This window comes from Panulirus ornatus, chromosome 55 (genome assembly GCF_036320965.1).
Source record: "Panulirus ornatus isolate Po-2019 chromosome 55, ASM3632096v1, whole genome shotgun sequence".
NCBI lineage: Eukaryota > Metazoa > Arthropoda > Malacostraca > Decapoda > Palinuridae > Panulirus > Panulirus ornatus.
The window spans coordinates 26,109,816-26,130,344 of NC_092278.1; the positions used below are offsets into that span (position 1 = coordinate 26,109,816).

Sequence of the window (20,529 nt, forward strand, 5' to 3'; positions counted from 1 at the left end):
TATATATATATATATATTTTTTTTTATATACTTTGTCGCTGTCTCCCGCGTTTGCGAGGTAGCGCAAGGAAACAGACGAAAGAAATGGCCCAACCCCCCCCATACACATGTATATACATACGTCCACACAGGCAAATATACATACCTACACAGCTTTCCATGGTTTACCCCAGACGCTTCACATGCCTTGATTCAATCCACTGACAGCACGTCAACCCCGGTATACCACATCGCTCCAATTCACTCTATTCCTTGCCCTCCTTTCACCCTCCTGCATGTTCAGGCCCCGATCACACAAAATCTTTTTCACTCCATCTTTCCACCTCCAATTTGGTCTCCCTCTTCTCCTCGTTCCCTCCACCTCCGACACATATATCCTCTTGGTCAATCTTTCCTCACTCATTCTCTCCATGTGCCCAAACCACTTCAAAACACCCTCTTCTGCTCTCTCAACCACGCTCTTTTTATTTCCACACATCTCTCTTACCCTTACGTTACTCACTCAATCAAACCACCTCACACCACACATTGTCCTCAAACATCTCATTTCCAGCACATCCATCCTCCTGCGCACAACTCTATCCATAGCCCACGCCTCGCAACCATACAACATTGTTGGAACCACTATTCCTTCAAACATACCCATTTTTGCTTTCCGAGATAATGTTCTCGACTTCCACACATTCTTCAAGGCCCCCAGAATTTTCGCCCCCTCCCCCACCCTATGATCCACTTCCGCTTCCATGGTTCCATCCGCTGCCAGATCCACTCCCAGATATCTAAAACACTTCACTATCCCTGGGGATAGGGGAGAAAGAATACTTCTCACGTATTCCCTGCGTGTCGTAGAAGGCGGCTAAAAGGGAAGGGAGCGGGGGGCTGGAAATCCTCCCCTCTCGTTTTTTAATTTTCCAAAAGAAGGAATAGAGAAGGGAGCCAAGTGAGGATATTCCCTCAAAGGCTGTCTTCTGTTCTTAACGCTACCTCTCTAACGCGGGAAATGGCGAATAGGTTGAAAAATATATATATATATATATATATTCTTTTCTTTCTTTCAAACTATTCGCCATTTCCCGCATTAGCGAGGTAGCGTTAAGAACAGAGGACTGGGCCTTGAGGGAATACCCTCACCTGGCCCAATTCTCTGTTCCTTCTTTTGGAAAATTAAAAAAAAAAAATGAGAGGGGAGGATTTCCAGCCCCCCGCTCCCTAATATATATATATATATATATATATATATATATATATGAGAAAATGGAATGGTATATGGAACTGACAAAATCTTAATCTAAGCTTTCTTGAACAAAAATGGCTATACAATCTCCATCCATCCCTGTCACAACTGCAGCATGACCTCCACTAAACTGTCCACCACCATTAGCACCGTTTAGATCACCCTGAGCAAATATAATTGTACCTGGAGGTAACTGATTTTCAGTTAATGCAGATGCTCCTCCAGCAGAGTTGACCAATGTGTTGCTAGAACTTGCCACAACTGCAGTATTAACTACAGCACTAGCAAGTCTCATGTCGGTATCATTGTTGATGCTTAATTGTTCTTCCGCATTTTTGTTTGTGTTTAAAGCTGCTTCATCTCCACTACACATACTTTGGCTTGTGTTGGCAACAGTAGTAATGTTGTTGCTCATCATATCTGATCCCACTGCTAGACTAATGCCTACATTACCACTTGAGTACCTGGTATCATTTGCAAGGGTAACCATTTCTTCAGGACCTTTTTTCTCATGCTTCTTGAGATGGATTTTAAGAGTGACAGACTGGATAAATTTCTTTGTACAGAGCTGAAATAAAAAGAGAAGCATTAAGTACTGTCAATTTATTGAGACTGAATTTTTCAGAAGTTATATGCAAAATACTGAAGATCCTTGTCCCCTTAGTGCTGTCAGACACATTGCCTACTTTTCTCTTCCAGGAGATCCTTCTATGGGGTTCAACAGCCCTTAGAAAGCTGGTAACATCCACCATGTGGAACCACAATACAAAAATAAAGGTGATGTATGTGTGTCTTATTGGAGTGAGCTCAGAACAACTAAGGAGTAGGCATGCAATGAGAAAGTTCCATCTTGGGCTTAAGGGGGTCTTGTCATACATTGAAACTGTGTATGTAATGTTGGCGCTGGGTGGTGTTTGGAATATAAGTGAAAAAGTTGAACTCATTTAGTGTCTGGAAAGTGTACCTTCAGACAGTTGTATGACTGGTGGGGTGGTGTTTAAGATGGGTTGGAAAGGCAGTGTTTAGTGCTAGTTGGGTCATTTTGGTGTGTGTGTTTTGTTGGTGTTCTGTTTCTTGAGGTAGGAGAATCTGTGAGTATTATGTAGGATGTTCAAGTGTGAAGCAGAAGTGGGCATTTTATTTCTATTTAGAGAATGGTGATCACTTCTAATGGTTTGGGTGATTACCACATATGTTACAAGGAAAGGGGTTTTACTTGATGCCCTGTCTCCTAAACTTGTATATAAGTACCATATCTTAAATCTTGTGTGGATATACACATATACACACCTGGTTAAGGCTGGGGTGTGTGTTCTTATACATCACAGATGCAGGAGTAGAGACACTTCATATATACAAAGTTGAAACGAGGACACAAGCGTAAAACTCCCTGCAACACACACATGGAAATCACACACCCCAGCCTAAATCAGATACTTATTCTTTGACCATTCCTGATGGGAGAATGAACAAAAGGACTGGCATGGGGCAATTCCTGCACCCAGGATTTGACTCCAAGAGGGTTCATACATGAATAATAGTCAACTACGCCAATCACTTCACCATAGAAACCTGTGAAAACAGTCTTATGCTGCTGCTAAGAAATGACAGCCAAGCATATTTAGGTTAAAACAGCTATATTAGAAGTATTTTTGGTTCATTGTGTAGATACTGAATACTTATGGTTGCTAGGTAGCCAATGATTGTTTTAAGTTCTCCGTTTTGTGTGGTGACTAGCTTTTAATATATTTTCTTCTGACTGTACTCTTTTCCATCCACTGACAACAATCCAGCCTTGTCTGACAGTGACTGGCAAACTGTAAGCCACAGGTGTCAGCCAAGCATTCCAATGATGGAATTAAAAAACCCTTTACAGAATATTTTGACATATATGTTACTGAAGAAAATAACCAGAAAAGTGGTATACTTTACTCCATGCAGGTATGGAGATGTGGAAGTAATAAATAGCAGCATGAATCCTCACTATTTATATACTGTATATACCTGTGTAACCATCGACATTTTCAAACTTGGCAGTGTGAAACTGGGGATCAACTCTTTCATGAATAACATTTCCAAGAGGTAGAAATGCATGGCCAGTAAGAATCCATGAAAAAATTTAAACACGTATAGCTGACAGAAAATTATTCAGACCAGAACAAAAATTTTTAATCATATTCTATATGCAAAACAACCAAAATCATTAGTCCTTTCATTACAACAGCCAAGGTCTATGTTAGTCTACAAAAATTCATTACTAGTCCTCCACAGAATGAGACAAAACTGCAATTGATATCAGTTACATGAGAAAGACATTTGGTAATATCTATAAACCAGAGTATGTGAAAGTAAACTTGGAAAATTGCATATTCAGAAATAAAATGCTGCAGTTTTGTCTCATCTTTTGTGGAGGACTATCAGTGAGGTGTTCGACCAAAAGGTGGCACTGATGCCGCCAATGTGGAGGTACCATGTATGGAAGATTTGTTTATAAAATAGCATATGATGGGAGGCCGACAGATTGAAGAATACCATATAAACAGTAATAACTAATGTATACAAGTTTTAACTTATGGTAATTTATTTAACTGTGAAAGATAAGTAAATCAAGAGTTCATACATACCATACTGTGCGAGTAATGTGAGTGAATGGTTAAGGTAGTGTTGACAAAACATAGCGTATATTTATCTTCAAAAAGCTTACTGATAATGTTATTTAAACATTGCTCATCTGATTTATTAATGGAGAGCTGTACTTCTTGATATCAACAGGCTCACAACTGGGAAGGAAGCAGCATTCCTTTGGGGGAAGCACTGTTCCTTAGCAGGAAGTGAAGGTGGTGTACACCACTTCACCAAAGTACAACTGTATTTTAGCTTTGGTACAATACTTGTATTATCTTTTGGTCTCCAATCATACTGTAATGAAAACTGGCATACAAAAAGTGTATATAATAAAATGTTGAGGTTTAGGTTGATGACCTGGTACCCATGGAACCACCAGCAGACACTGTAACAATTTGTTTACCAACCATATGCTTAGCCATGTGATTGAGGATACTGTTGCATTTTCATCATAATATAGGTAAGTTACCATCACTTTCATTCATGCAGGTAATACATGTGTATTTGATCATAACTACATTAAGCAATGCTCTGTTAAATGACACATGCCGTGCTATGAAATATCCTGGATATTGTCCCGTTACATAGTGTATATAAACATTTCAAGTCATAATCTTCTACAGTTATAAATGTTTTTTCTTGTGTCTGTTTTATTGTCTGATTTGTATGCCTCTCTGTCATTTCAATATTCTTGGGCCTCTAAAAACTGAAGCTCAGTGGTATATGAGATAAATGATAAATAAAGGATGTTTTGGCCAAAGATATATGTCAGAGATGGAGGGAACAAGGAGAAACAGGAGACCAAATTGGAGGTGGAAGGATGGAGTGAGAAAGATTTTGAGCAATTGGGGGCTGAACATAGATGAGGGTGAGAAGCATACAAGGAATAGAATGAGTTCGAATTATGTGGTATACTTGGGTAGACGAGCTGTCAATGGACTGAACCAGGGCATAAGAAATGTCTAGGGTAAACCATAGAAAGGTCTTTGGGGCCTGGATGTGGATAGGGAGTTGTGGTTTCAGTGCACTGCACCTGACAGCTAGAGACAGGGTGAACAAATGTGGCCTTTTTTTCTTTTTTTTTTTTGTCCTCCTGGTGCTGTCTCATTGAAGCAAGGGGTAGCAATGTTTTCTGTGGGGTGGGGTAGCACCAGGAATGAATGAAAGAAAGCAAGTATGAATATATACATGTGTATACATGTATATGTTATTTTTTTTTTTATTTGCTTTGTCGCTGTCTCCCGCGATAGCAAGGTAGCATAAGGAAACACACGAAAGAATGGCCCAACCTACCCACATACACATGTATATACATACACGTCCACAAACGCAAATATACATACCTATACATCTCAACATATACATATATATACACACACTGACATATACATATATACACATGTCCATAATTCATATTGTCTGCCTTTATTCATTCCCACCACCACCCCGCCACACATGAAATAAAAAACCCCTTCCCGCTCATGTGTGAAAAGACAACAAAGGCCACATTTGTTCACACTCAGTCTCTAGCTGTCAAGTATTAATGCACTGAAACCACGGCTCCCTTTCCAAATCCAGGCCCCACAGAACTTTCCATGGTTTACCCCAGACGATTCACATGCCGATTCAATCCATTGACAGCACGTCAACCCCAATATACCACTTCGTTCCAATTCACTCTATTCCTTGCACGCCTTTCACCCTCCTGCATGTTCAGGCCCCAATCACTCAAAATCTTTTTCACTCCATCTTCCCACCTCCAATTTGGCCTCCCAACTTCTCCTCATTCCCTCCACCTCTGACACATATATCCTCTTGGTCAATCTTTCCTCACTCATTCTCTCCATGTGACCAAACCATTTCAAAACACCCTCTTCCGCTCTCTCAACCACACTCTTTTTATTACCGCACATCTCTCTTACCCTATTGTTACTTACTCGATCAAACCACCTCACACCACATATTGTCCTCAAACATCTCATTTCCAGCACATCCACCCTCCTCCACACAACTCCATCTATAGCCCATGCCTCGCAACCATATAACAGTGTTGGAACCACTATTCCTTCAAACATACCCATTTTTGCTTTCTGAGATAATGTTCTCAACTTCCACACATTCTTCAACGCTCCCAGACCTTTTGCCCCCTCCCCCACCGTATGATTCACTTCCGCTTCCATGGTTCCATCCACTGCCAAATCCACTCCCAGATATCTAAAACACTTCACTTCCTCCAGTTTTTCTCTATTCAAACTTACCTCCCAACTGACTTGTCCCTCAACCCTACTGTACCTAGTAACCTTGCTCTTATTCACATTTACTCTCAGCTTTCTTCTTTCACACACTTTACCAAATTCAGTCACCAGCTTCTGCAGATTCTCACATGAATCAGCCACCAGCGCTGTATCATCAGCGAACAATAACTGACACTTCCCAAGCTCTCTCATCCACAACAGACTGCGTACTTGCCCCTTTCCAAAACTCTTGCATATATATATATATATATATATATATATATATATATATATTCTTTCATACTATTCGCCATTTCCCGCGTTAGGGAGGTTGCGTTAAGAACAGAGGACTGGACCTTTGAGGGAATATCCTCACCTGGCCCCCTTCTCTGTTCCTTCTTTTGGAAAATTAAAAAAAAAAACTCTACATTTCCCGTGCACTTATTTGTCATTTACACACACAGGACATTATGCGTATACATAAAAAAATAGTACACAAGAAATTCTTTCTTTTGTTGTAAATCTTTTAACATCTGAATCCATACAAAAAGGTTTCTGGAATGTTGACACATTTACACTTTCATGATTTTAGGGTGTGATGTTAAGTTCCTAGTGACAATTACAAATAAGATTTGGAATCATACATCAGCTGGGAATTTAAACAAGGGCAAGATGGTTTAGATTCATGATGATAATGTGGTGCATTGTACTGTGTAATACTATGACAGTAGCATGGCACAAGGAAAGTAGTTTAAAACTACCACTATAACTCAACCTCTCTAAACTTAAACACTTATAGTACATCAAAAAGATTTTTTCCCCCAAAACTTGTTACAGTATATAAAAAAGGAGGTAACTGTGAAATAGTGATTGGAGATTCTGAATTTGATGTTGGAGGTGGATTCTGAATGAACTAATAATGTACTGTAATAAGCTTAAAACATCAAATACACATCATAAAATATATATTCCTAACATTCATATCTAATGCCATTCATATTAAAATAAAGTAGATAACACATGTATATACATAAGTGCCCACATGTGCATACCTATGCATTTTGGTGTGTGCATGCATATACATACACAGAAGTAAGTCTCACAGGGGAGTAGGGGGGATGCTATTTTCATGTGTGGCGGAGTAGCGACCAGAATGGATGAAGGCAGCAAGTATGAATATGTACATGTGTATATATGTATATTCTGTGTATATACATGTTGAAAAGTATAAAACTCCTCACTTTCTCCAGTTTTTCTCCAATCAAACTTATCTCCCAATTTACTTGTCCCTCAACCCTATAGAACCTGATAACCTTGCTCTTATTCTCATTTACTCTCAGCTTTCTTCTTTCACACACTTTACCAAACCTAGTCATCAACTTCTGCAATTTCTCATCTGAATCAGCCACTAGCACTGTATCATCAGCAAACAACAACTGACTCACTTCCCAAGCCCTCTCATCCACAACAGATTGCATACTTGCCCCTCTCTCCAAAACTCTTGCATTCACCTCTACCAACCCCATCCATAAACAAATTAACCATGGAGACATCATGCACCCCTGCCGCAAACCAACATTCAATGGGAACCAGTCACTTTCCTCTCTTCCTACTCATACACATGCCTTACATCCTTGATAAAGACTTTTCACTGCTTCTAGCAACTTACCTCCAACACCATATACTCTTAATACCTTCCACAGAGCATCTCTATCAACTCTATCTGTTTTTCTTTGTCACATACATTCTTCAAAGCAAACACCTGATCCACACATCCTTTACCACTTCTGAAACCACACTGCCCTTTCCCAATCTGATGCTCTGTACATGCCTTTACCCTCTCAATCAATACCCTCCCATATAATTTCCCAGGAATACTCAACAAACTTATATATCTGGGAGTGGATTTGGCAGCGGATGGAACCATGGAAGTGGAAGTGTCACAGGGTGGGGGAGGGGGGGCAAAGGTTCTGGGAGTGATGAAGAATGTGTGGAAGGAATGGATATGTTTGAAGGAATGGTGGTTCCAACATGTTATAAGGTTGTAAGGCATGGGCTATAGATAGAGTTGTGTGGAGGATGATGGATGTTTTGGAAATGAGATGTTTGAGGACAATATGTGGTGTGAGGTGGTTTGATCGAGTAACTAATTAAAGGGTAAGAGAGATGTGTGGTAATATACAGAGTGTGGTTGGGAAAGCAGAGGAGGGTGTATTGAAATGGTTTGGTCACATGGTGAGAATGAGTGAGGAAAGATTGACAAAGAGGATATAGGTGTCAGTGGTGGTGGGAACGAGGAGGAGTGGGAGACCAAACTGGAGGTGGAAGGAGTGGAGTTCAAAAGATTTTGAGCGATCGGGGCCTGAACATACAGGAGGGTGAAAGGTGAGAAAGGACTGGAGTGAATTGGAACAATGTGGTGTACCGGGGTCGACGTACTGTCAATGGATTGAAGCAGGGCATGTGAAGCGTCTGGAGTAAACCATGGAAAGTTTTGTGGGGCCTGGATGTGGAAAGGGAGCTGTGATTTTGGTGCATTACACATGACAGCTAGAGACTGAGTGTGAATGAATGTGGCCTTTGTTGTCTTTTCCTAAAGCTACCTCGCACGCATGCGGGGGGGAGGGGGGTACCATTTCATGTGTGGCAGGAATATGTATATGTCTGTGTATGTATATGTATGTATACATTGAAATGTATAGGTATGTATATGTGCGTGTGTGGCCGTTTATGTATATACATGTGTATGTGGGTGAGTTGGGCCATTCTTTTGTCTGTTTTCTTGCACTACCTCGCTAATGCAGGAGACAGTGACTAAGTATAATAAATAAATGCTGAAATGTATAGGTATGTATATGTGCGTGTGTGGGCATTTATGTATATATATGTGTATGCGTGTGGGTTGGGCCATTCTTTCGTCTGTTTCCTTGTGCTACCTCGCTAACACGGGAGACGGCAATTAAGTATAATTCATATAATATAACAATGGAACAATAGAAGTAAGGGGAGTGGGGGAGGAATGGGATGTATTTAGGGAATCAGTGATGGATTGCGCAAAAGATGCTTGTGGCATGAGAAGAGTGGGAGGTGGGTTGATTAGAAAGGGTAGTGAGTGGTGGGATGAAGAAGTAAGAGTATTAGTGAAAGAGAAGAGAGAGGCATTTGGACGATTTCTGCAGGGAAAAAATGAAATTGAGTGGGAGACGTATAAAAGAAAGAGACAGGAGGTCAAGAGAAAGGTGCAAGAGGTGAAAAAAAGGGCAAATGAGAGTTGGGGTGAGAGAGTATCATTAAATTTTAGGGAGAATAAAAAGATGTTCTGGAAGGAGGTAAATAAAGTGCGTAAGACAAGGGAGCAAATGGGAACTTCAGTGAAGGGCGCAAATGTGGAGGTGATAACAAGTAGTGGTGATGTGAGAAGGAGATGGAGTGAGTATTTTGAAGGTTTGTTGAATGTGTTTGATGATAGAGTGGCAGATATAGGGTGTTTTGGTCGAGATGGTGTGCAAAGTGCGAGGGTTAGGGAAAATGAGTTGGTAAACAGAGAAGAGGTAGTAAAAGCTTTGCGGAAGATGAAAGCCGGCAAGGCAGCAGGTTTGGATGGTATTGCAGTGGAATTTATTAAAAAGGGGGTGACTGTATTGTTGACTGGTTGGTAAGGTTATTTAATGTATGTATGACTCATGGTGAGGTGCCTGAGGATTGGCGGAATGCGTGCATAGTGCCATTGTACAAAGGCAAAGGGGATAAGAGTGAGTGCTCAAATTACAGAGGTATAAGTTTGTTGAGTATTCCTGGCAAATTATATGGGAGGGTATTGATTGAGAGGGTGAAGGCATGTACAGAGCATCAGATTGGGGAAGAGCAGTGTGGTTTCAGAAGTGGTAGAGGATGTGTGGATCAGGTGTTTGCTTTGAAGAATGTATGTGAGAAATACTTAGAAAAGCAAATGGATTTGTATGTAGCATTTATAGATCTGGAGAAGGCATATGATAGAGTTGATAGAGATGCTCTGTGGAAGGTATTAAGAATATATGGTGTGGGAGGCAAGTTGTTAGAAGCAGTGAAAAGTTTTTATCGAGGATGTAAGGCATGTGTACGTGTAGGAAGAGAGGAAAGTGATTGGTTCTCAGTGAATGTAGGTTTGCGGCAGGGGTGTGTGATGTCTCCATGGTTGTTTAAGTTGTTTATGGATGGGGTTGTTAGGGAGGTGAATGCAAGAGTTTTGGAAAGAGGGGCAAGTATGAAGTCTGTTGGGGATGAGAGAGCTTGGGAAGTGAGTCAGTTGTTGTTCGCTGATGATACAGCGCTGGTGGCTGATTCATGTGAGAAACTGCAGAAGCTGGTGACTGAGTTTGGTAAAGTGTGTGAAAGAAGAAAGTTAAGAGTAAATGTGAATAAGAGCAAGGTTATTAGGTACAGTAGGGTTGAGGGTCAATTCAATTGGGAGGTGAGTTTGAATGGAGAAAAACTGGAGGAAGTGAAGTGTTTTAGATATCTGGGAGCGGATCTGGCAGCGGATGGAACCATGGAAGCGGAAGTGGAACATAGGGTGGGGGAGGGGGCGAAAATTCTGGGAGCCTTGAAGAATGTGTGGAAGTCGAGAACATTATCTCGGAAAGCAAAAATGGGTATGTTTGAAGGAATAGTGGTTCCAACAATGTTATATGGTTGCGAGGCGTGGACTATGGATAGAGTTGTGCGCAGGAGGATGGATGTGCTGGAAATGAGATGTTTGAGGACAATGTGTGGTGTGAGGTGGTTTGATCGAGTAAGTAACGTAAGGGTAAGAGAGATGTGTGGAAATAAAAAGAGCGTGGTTGAGAGAGCAGAAGAGGGTGTTTTTGAAATGGTTTGGTCACATGGAGAGAATGAGTGAGGAAAGATTGACCAAGAGGATATATGTGTCGGAGGTGGAGGGAACGAGGAGAAGAGGGAGACCAAATTGGAGGTGGAAAGATGGAGTGAAAAAGATTTTGTGTAATCGGGGCCTGAACATGCAGGAGGGTGAAAGGAGGGCAAAGAATAGAGTGAATTGGAGCGATGTGGTATACCGGGGTTGACGTGCTGTCAGTGGATTGAATCAAGGCATGTGTATGGGGGTGGGTTGGGCCATTTCTTTCATCTGTTTCCTTGCGCTACCTCGCAAACGCGGGAGACAGCGACAAAGCAAAAAAAAAGAAAATAATATCAAAATACTTACAGGGCATTTGTGAGGCCTTTCTCCTGTGTGAACTCTCTCGTGACGATGTAAATGGGACACATGGGAAAACTCACGACCACAAGCAAAACACATGTATGGCTGTTCTTTTTTGTGGACCCTGAGAGGAAAGATGTTAACATGAATACAGTCCAAAGCCATCCTGCATGCACAGTGCAATATCACTTTACATACTAAACTTCACATGTATCTATCCATCCATATCTCTGATGCCCATTTCCTACGGGAATTCCCTCAGGGGGGTGGCCACAACAGAAGTCTCTCCTTCACTGATGAACTCCAGTGCTGCTTCATAGTGTGCCACATTATTACCATGTACCATATAGAGTGCCTGAGGATTGGCGGAATGCATGCATGGTGCCATTGTACAAAGGCAAAAGGGAAAAAGGTAAGTGTTCAAACTACAGAGGCATAAGTTTGCTGAGTATTTGGGAGGGTATTGATTGAGAGGGTGAAGGCATGTACAGAGCATCAGACTGAGGAAGGGCAGCGTGGTTTCAGGAGTGGTAGAGGATGTGTGGATTAGGTGTTTGCTTTGAAGAATGTGTGTGAGAAATACTTAGAAAAACAGATGAATCTGTATGTAGCATTTATGGATCTGGAGAAGACATAGGGTTGATAAAGATGCTTTGTGGAAGGTCTTAAGAGTATGTAGTGTGGGAGGTAAGTTGCTAGAAGCAGTAATGAGTTTTTACCAAGGGTGTACGGCATGTGTACGAGTAGGAAGAGAGGAATGTGATTGGTTCCCAGTGAATGTCAGTCTGCAGCAGAGGTTTGTGATGTTCCCCTGGTTATTTAATTTGTTTATGGATGGGGTGGTTAGGGAGGTAAATACAAGAGTTTTGGAGAGGGGCGAGTTTGCAGTCTGTTGTGGATGAGAGGGCCTGGTAAGTGAGTCAGTTGCTGTTTGCCAATACACCTTTAGTGGCTGATTCAAGTGAGAAATTGTAGAAGGTAGTGACTTGAGTTTGGAAAAGTGTGTGGAAAAAGTTGAGAGTAAATGTGAATAAGAGTAAGGTTATTAGGTTCAGAAGAGTTGAGTGACAAGTTAATTGGGATGTAAGTTTGAATGGAGAAAAATTGGAGGAAGTGACTTGTTTTAGATATCTGGGGTTGGACTTGGCAGTGAATGGAACCATGGAAGCGGAAGTGAGTCACAGGGTGGGGGAGGGGGTGAAGGTTCTGTGACATATGAAGAATCTGTGGAAGGAATGTTATATCGGAAAGCAAAAATGGGTATGTTTGAAGGAATAGTAGTTCCAACAATGGTATAATGGTTGCAAGACAGGGGCTACAGATAGGTTTGTACAGAGGAGGGAAATGAAATGTTTTAGGACAATATGTAGTGTGAGGTGGTTAGATCGAGTAAGTAATGATAGGGTAAGAGAGATGTGTGGAAGTAAAGAGTGTGGTTGAGAGAGCAGAAGAGGGTGTGTTGAAATGGTCTGGACATATGAAGAGAATGAGTGAGGAAAGATTGACAAAGAGGATATATGTGTCAGAAGTGGAGGGAACAAGGAGAAGCAGAAGGCCAAACTGGAGGTGAAAGGATAGATTGAAAAAGATTTTGAGTGATCGGGGCCTGAACATACAAGAGGCATGCAAGGAATATAGTGTAATGCACTGTGGTTTCAGTGCATCACACATGACAGCTAGGGACTGAGTGTGAACAAATGTGGCCTTTTTTTATCTGTTTTCCTGGCGCTGCCTCGCTGAAGCAGGAGGTAGTGATGCTGTTTCTTGTGGGGTGAAGTAGCACCATTAATGGATGAAGGAGAGCAAGTATGAATATGTACAAGTGTATATATGTATATATCTTTGTATGTGTATGTATATTTTGATATGTAAATGAGCATTTATGTATATGTATGTGTATATGAGTGACATGGCCATTCTTCATGTTTCCTGGCGCTACATTGCTGACACAAGAAACAGTGATTAAGTATAATAAAATAAATATAAATACCATATAGATATGTGTCAATCAGATAAAGCATTATTTGTATACTGAGTGTAAAAACATGGGTAGCTATGATCAGAAAGGAGGAGAAAGCCAAAAAAAAAAAAAAAAAAAAAGAGGAAAGTTTCTAGTAAGATTAACTGTAAGAAAAGATGAGAAAAAATTTAGTTTCATCTCCTAAGATGGATGGGAAGAGGCAGGCTATAACGAAAACTTAAGACTTGGACTTAGGATCTCATAACAACAACCGACAAGGAAAGGGATGCAGAGGAGGACCTACTGCCATCCGTAAAAGGGACAGTGGTACTGGTAATCATATAATAACTTCAAAATCCTCAAAATCACATCCATGTCACAGGTTTCATATAAATGACATATGTAAATCTGTAAATTTAGTAACCCTTTAGTTTCACTTTGGTGAATTTTTTGTATCTATCCAAAATAATAATATTTCATAAGAATTTGAAAAGAACACTGTTTCAGATGATAATATAATAACATGTGAAATAGCATTTCATATCAGAGTACTGATAACATAATAATTAGGGCAATTCAACAGTGAACTTGCAAGGATTCTGCATTAATCGAGCTGAAATTCAATGAATTTTATATGAATTAAAAAAGTAACTTCACACAAAAATTTACACAGCTGGTGGGAATAATAACAGAGCTCCGTGCAGTTTGGTCAAGGGTCAGGAGCCATGTGTCCTTGTTTATACAGCATGCAAAAATCCTATAACTTTTCTGTGTGACCAGGAAATCTATTCCCAATTTCATAGGGTGAATCAAGTATACACACTCTCAAATCATTCAAAGATATCCTCAACCCATACTCAGTGTGCTAAAGTGTGAAATAAACTTTTAAACTGACTTAATGCTTCTTTTTCACTTAATTTGATTTCTGAAGTGATAGTAACAACTTTATTCATATCAGTACGGATAAAGGGCTCCTATTGCATTCATTCTAATTAAATGATTGGCAGTTCCACTTGTATTACTAAAAGGCATTCTAATTCTATTTGAAGAGAAGGCAAAGTTTTTATGAATGATTTTTAGTAGAAGATTGAAATGGGCCCCTCATATTAAAAACTAAAAAGTATAGTGACCAGAGTTGCTTCCCATTTTGAAGAAAGTGTCTCGCAACTCCTCGGGAGCATACAGGGAAACCATGCAGTTACATGGAGATCAAAAGTGGATTACAGTTGCCACGTATTCATCAATTATTCTAGATGTCAAGACCTTGGCTTAGAGTAGGTTTTTAGGTATATTCCATCTAACCTCACTTTTGATGCTGAGAGGACTCACTGATTTGCTCAACATCTAAAGTCCCATAAACCTGGTAATGTAAGATCAAGAAATGCAATAATAAGAGTTTTGGGCCACATTCATTTTTTTTTTACCTACCTAATTAGGAATGCCTACAATGAAATTGTACCATGAGGGCAGGGCTAGTGTGTGGCACTTGCTGCACAGTTTTCTTTTACTATTTTGTTTCTTGTGTTTTGGAAGGGCCCTGAGATCAAACTTTACATGGGATAAACAAAAACAACCCAAAGCTACAATGCTCCTATAATAACAATAAGTAAATTTCTTTAGCATGATACTATTCATGTAAACAGAATTAAGATTTTTTATGATGACTTAATGGCATGGTGTAGGCTTTGCTACAGTTATTGAAGAAGAATCTAACATTGTAAAACCATAAAGAGAATCTCATATTTAATGCAGTAGTGTGTGAAATTCAGGCTGAGCTTGAATTAAATTAAATAGTCTCATATCAGGAAATCTACAACCTACTCTGATTCCCAGAATGTACTTCAAGCCATTATCACTTTGCACTAATGAATCCCTTGGTTCCAAAAAGTTGAAGACTGCATTGTAAGAATCAATTCAAAGAGTGTACAAGTTTGTTGGTGTCCTGAGACTAAAACAGTTATATCTAGCCATCTATATTTGAGATATACCTCACTAAGACTTTATGAGCAGCATGAAAATAATTTTAATGTAAATGGCAATCTAGATGAAATGAAGAAGCTCAAAATAATAAGCTACAAAGTATAAAGCAATGTGTTGAAGCATGGCATTTCTCCTGCAAAACTTTGAGAGAATTCTTTGTGGACTGAAGATGTGTTGTACTATATTGACCCACAGTTATTTAATGAAGATGGTCCCTGCCTCAATAAGTTGCAATTGTAATATTACCATGAAGCATATACAAATGTAATGCCAAATATACAAAAGACTCAAGAGTCAAATATGAATTATATGATGACTTTGGTAAAAGTAACAGTACTAGAGAAATATTAAACAATTATGTTCATGTAAACAATGAACTTTTCAAAGAAAGTCAAATTATATAATTTCACTGAAATAGCTCAAATTTTCAGTTACCCTTTAAAGAAAGCCAAAATGTATAATTCTTTTTAAATAATTTTATGTTTTTAGGGAACTTTTCATGCTAAAATGCACTTTACAAATTCTGCAGTTCTAATCATTCCCCTGGCTGCCTTATCTGAAATAAACCTAGTTCTACATGATTCCGACATTGCATTTATCTATCTCTTCTATACTCTACCTCTCACTCTTGTACTTAGCAATGAATAATACAAAAATTCTGATAATACCAAAGAATTAGCAGTGTATTAGTTACAATCAAAATAGTACATATATAAAATCATCAAACAAGTAAACATAAAGCTTATCAGGATTATTATGCCTTAACTTTGATACGAATAATCAACATTAGATAATCTTAAGTTTGTCTAATTTCTATGTCATCACTAACTAGAATGACTAATTCCAAATGCTGGACTAGGTATACTCCTTATAATCCACTGATAGGTCTTTCTGGTCTTTTCCATTCTGAGAGTACTTTAGCTGTCTATCCCATAGTTAAGCAACTCTCTTTGGTTCCCTTTTCTCCTCTAACTTCACCTTGGATGACTGTAACATTCCTTAACCCTCTGATGCTCCTCTAACTAATCCTACACCCCTTCCTGTTATCTCTTTTCAAACTGTCCAAAAAGTGCTTCTCTCTCTTGACAAAAGCAAGGCTTATGGTCCTGAGTGAATCCATCCGTGTGTACTGAAAGAGTGGGCCTTTGAACTTGCACCTATGCTTGCTTGTCTGTTCCATTGCAGTTTAAAAAACAAAACTTTTCCTTCTTGGAGACATGCATTGATACTTCCCATCCCTAAGGAGGGTGACCATTCTGACCCCTCTAACTAATGTCCTACTGCTCTGACATACACCATTCCCAAAGTCTTTGAATCCTTCCTCAATTCCCATATCCTACACACCTCAAAACTCATCACCAGTGTGGCTTCCATAAGGTAAGATCCACAGGTGATATTCTTTCCTATCTTACTAAGGTCAGATCATCATCCCTGAAACCTTTTGGGGAGTCATGTGTAGGCTCTTGGCATTTCCAAAGCTTTTGACAGGCTGTAGCAATGGGGGTCTCATCTCTAAGCAACCCTTTTTTGACTTCACTTCCTCACTTTGCTCCTTCATATCGAGCTTTCTCTCTGGCTGATCTATCTCTGTGGATGTTAATGTATTAGCCCACCTCCTTTTTCCATCAAGAAAGGAGTCACTCAAGGTTCAATCCTGTCCCCTACACTTTTTCTCTTTTTTTCAACTATTTTCTTTCTTCCATAAATAACCAAATGCACTCATACACTAATGACTCAACACTGCATTCATTCACATCCTTCAATTCTACCCTTTCTTCTCTCACTTGATCTTTGTCTTGTCTTGACACAGGTAACTCAATAAACTTTGTCTTGGACAGGACATCTCAGTGGGGACGAAGATACAGAATTAAGTTTAATGCCACCAAGACCCAGTTTTTACCCATCTCTCTATCTAAAACTCCTCATATCTCTTGTCTTTCCAATGATGTTTCTGTAAATCCACTCAATGAACATACTTTTCAATTACTGTAACATCCACACTTTTATGGAAACCCCACATTCTGAAATAGCTAAGTCTGCCTCTAACAAACTGGGTTTTGTGTTTAGGTCTCGAAACTTCTTTTCTTCTGAACAGTTGCTCTGTTTATATAAAGGATTGATTTGCTGTTGTATGGACTAATGCTCTCACATCAGGGGTGATTCTAGCTCAGCATCCTTACTTGACAGAGTTGAGTAGAAAGCAGAGTGACTTATAAACTCTCCCAGGCTAACTTCCAAACTTGATACTGTTGCCCTACATCGCAATATTGGTTCACTTTTCCTCTTCTATAGGTATTACTTTGGTTTTTGCTCTCAAGAGCTGGCTGTTTGTGTGGCCCCAACACTAAATACAAGCTGCTGCATCACATGATAAACTGTGTGGCTGTTGGCAACTCAAGGGTAGGCCATATCAATAACAGTTTCTTTCCCTATGCCTCAAAGCTTTGGAACTCTCTACCTTCTCAAGTCTTTTCCAATAACTATAACCTGGCAAATTTTAAAAGACATGTTTTTCACTTCCTCCAAGATTTGTAAAATACCTTCCGTTGTCTCAGCTTCTTCCCTTTCATAATCCTCTCTATATTTCATTTAAGGCCCAGCCCGGCCTTAATGTGGACTTTTATCTGTGACTAGGGCCTCCAATGCAGCCTCTAAAATCACTTATGTACATCCCCAAAAAACATGGCCTGCCACACTTTATAAGTGCTCATGTCTTTCCACCATGTACACCAAACTAAATCATCAAATGAAACTAATGTCACTATTCACACCAACTTCATACAGAAAATATATTGCACCTGATCCTTTTGCACTTCTCTAACATCTTTAACTGAAATATATTGAGTATAAACTATTTTCTCGTTATATCTATCCATCTATTCTGTGGTCTTCCTTTCCTTGTACCTTTGGCTGTACTTCTATACATCTTGAACAACCTGTCATCTGTCATACATTCTTTAAAACCACACCATCCTTTCTCTTTCATCATTCTAATTATCCTAATTCCAGCAAAATTATATAAGTTATCTGTACAGCTCTTACTTTTAGCCTATTTCTAAATTGTAGTCTCTTATATTTAAAACAAGGTCTGAATACTGCTTTGGGATCTTGAATTCTAGAATATGATACAAAATGACCAAAGTACCACAGGGATCATTCTGAGTGGTATCCTGTTTCCAGGGAATGAAACAAATAAAACTACTGTACAATTAGTATAGTCATGCAATTCTGAATAATGGGCTAACAAATGAATAACAAAATGGTTTATTTCTGAAATATGATAAATAGAAAAATTCATGAATTTGCAAAAACATTAATTACCTCATGTGATATCTGAAGTCACTCTTACTGAAGAAGTCTTTCCCACACAGGTCACAAGCATATGGTCGCTGATGCATGTGTTCACGTTTATGGTGCTGCTTGAGGGATGTTTGACACTTGTATGTCTATAGAAAAGAAAATATTTTGTACTCTAAGTATACAACACATCTTTTGCATCTGTTTATAAGATACATGGCAAATCTCAGAATATTCAATACAAGGGAGGGTGACAGCAAACTAGACTCTGATTATCAGAATGGCAGAAACAAATTATGAAAATCCTCATGACAAGGAATATTGGAGTCAACATTATGTTGAATTTATTGCCTGGAAATCATGTGAGGAAGATCATGAGAGAAACACACAACACTATGTATTTCATTAATGTCAGAATCAACTTTACTTAAAAGGATAACAAGATGTTTTAGATGCAAAAATTAACAAATAAAAACAAGCTTAAAAATGCTTCAGCAGCTTCTTGGTCTCCTCACATGAAAGAACACAGAAGTACTGAAGCCCCAAAGGAATGCAACAAGGATCTTTTTATAATCAAGTGCAATAAATTGTAAATGATAAAAAGTCCTTATGAGCTGCCAGGAAAGGAAAATAAGGGAAATCATGGTTCCCACTTTGAACTCAAGATGTTGCCAGACTCCGCAAGTAAAAAGTTACCTACATGGAGACTGCATCTTTAAGAGAATAATCTCCTTACAGAACTTCACTCCAAAGGAGTCTAAACTTCCCTGCCACTTGAAATAAAGGAGCCTTGGGTTGCAGGAGCATTTACAAAGGTCCTTTCATAGCATATGGCAGAGGTAATAAATAAAAACAAACTCCTAGGTGACTAGTGATCTTAACATATATTAGTTCTTAGAAATACAAAACTAAAATTCATACAAAGTAAACAAGAAAGACATCATGGAAACAAGAATTATTTCTTTAGGAAGTGAATAACAGAAATAAACAAAGATAAAGAGAATGGAGATACAACTGGAAAATTCACATCTACAAGACAGAAATATGAGGTTCTGAGGTGGAACCCTACTAATGTAAAGCTCCATCCTTATTTGTGTTATCAGGTAATGCCACATTCTCATGATGCATATACAAAAGTGTGCCCATCTTAAATTACAACAGAGTACTGCATTCACTTGATCCCTGCTGTTCTGAAGACCTTTGTTGTAACAGGTCTATGTTTAATGAAGTACAAGGTGATATCAGAAGGGAGATTGGTATGCCCTTATTCCTGGAGTAAGACATCTTCACAATGTGGGTGATTAATTGGATGTAAATACAATACTATAGTGTGACAACTCCCAGAAGAACAAATTTTGGATAAGTGTTTCATGGAGACTTCTGTGGGAAGTTAGCTATTGGCTGATAAAAGTTGGGTACAGTTTGATTCATATAGAGTTAGAGACTGCTGTAGATAATAGTGATTGGAGGGTGATTTGGCATGGACAAAAGGGAGAAGAAATCTTATATTTTCAACAACCAGAGGTCATAGTGAAGCTGAAAACTCTGTGAATGCAATGGTATGCAGCACTGCAGTAAAGTGGTGTTAGCACTATTGTACATCATGGGCAGCACTTGTAGAAAATTTTGTTGTGTAAATGTAGTTACAGAGTTTGAGATTTTGAAAGGGATTTCTTACCAATATGTATATTATGTATGGCCTTTGGAAACTGCATGCATATAGGTAGACAAGTCTATAAAGAAAACATTAAATAAAATTGTATAGTAAGTTTAGAAAGTTACAAGAGTAAATACCAGACTCAGTGCTAGGACAAGCAGGGGAAAAGATTCTGAAAAAGATTTGGAGGTGAATACACTCTAGACCATTAGTTACAAAAAAATAGAACACACTACTGAATCACATATAATGCAAAGCTAAATGAGATTAGTTTCAAATATTTATTTATTTATTTATTTATTTATTTATTTATTTTTTTTTTTTTTTTATACTTTGTCGCTGTCT

At 39.0% G+C, this 20,529-nt stretch overlaps 1 protein-coding gene across 1 annotated transcript in view; it reads right to left on the reverse strand.

The window, feature by feature from the left end:
- Positions 1–1,258: 1,258 nt before the first annotated feature.
- LOC139765612 (uncharacterized) overlaps positions 1,259–20,529 on the reverse strand; it is a 35,218-nt gene continuing 15,947 nt past the window's right edge. The window contains exons 3-5 of the mRNA XM_071693270.1: positions 18,552–18,676; positions 11,297–11,414; positions 1,259–1,802 (exon numbers count right to left, since the gene is read on the reverse strand). Coding sequence (XP_071549371.1) covers positions 1,284–1,802; positions 11,297–11,414; positions 18,552–18,676 — 762 coding nt within the window. The 3' untranslated portion in view covers positions 1,259–1,283. The remainder of the gene's footprint in view (positions 1,803–11,296; positions 11,415–18,551; positions 18,677–20,529) is intronic.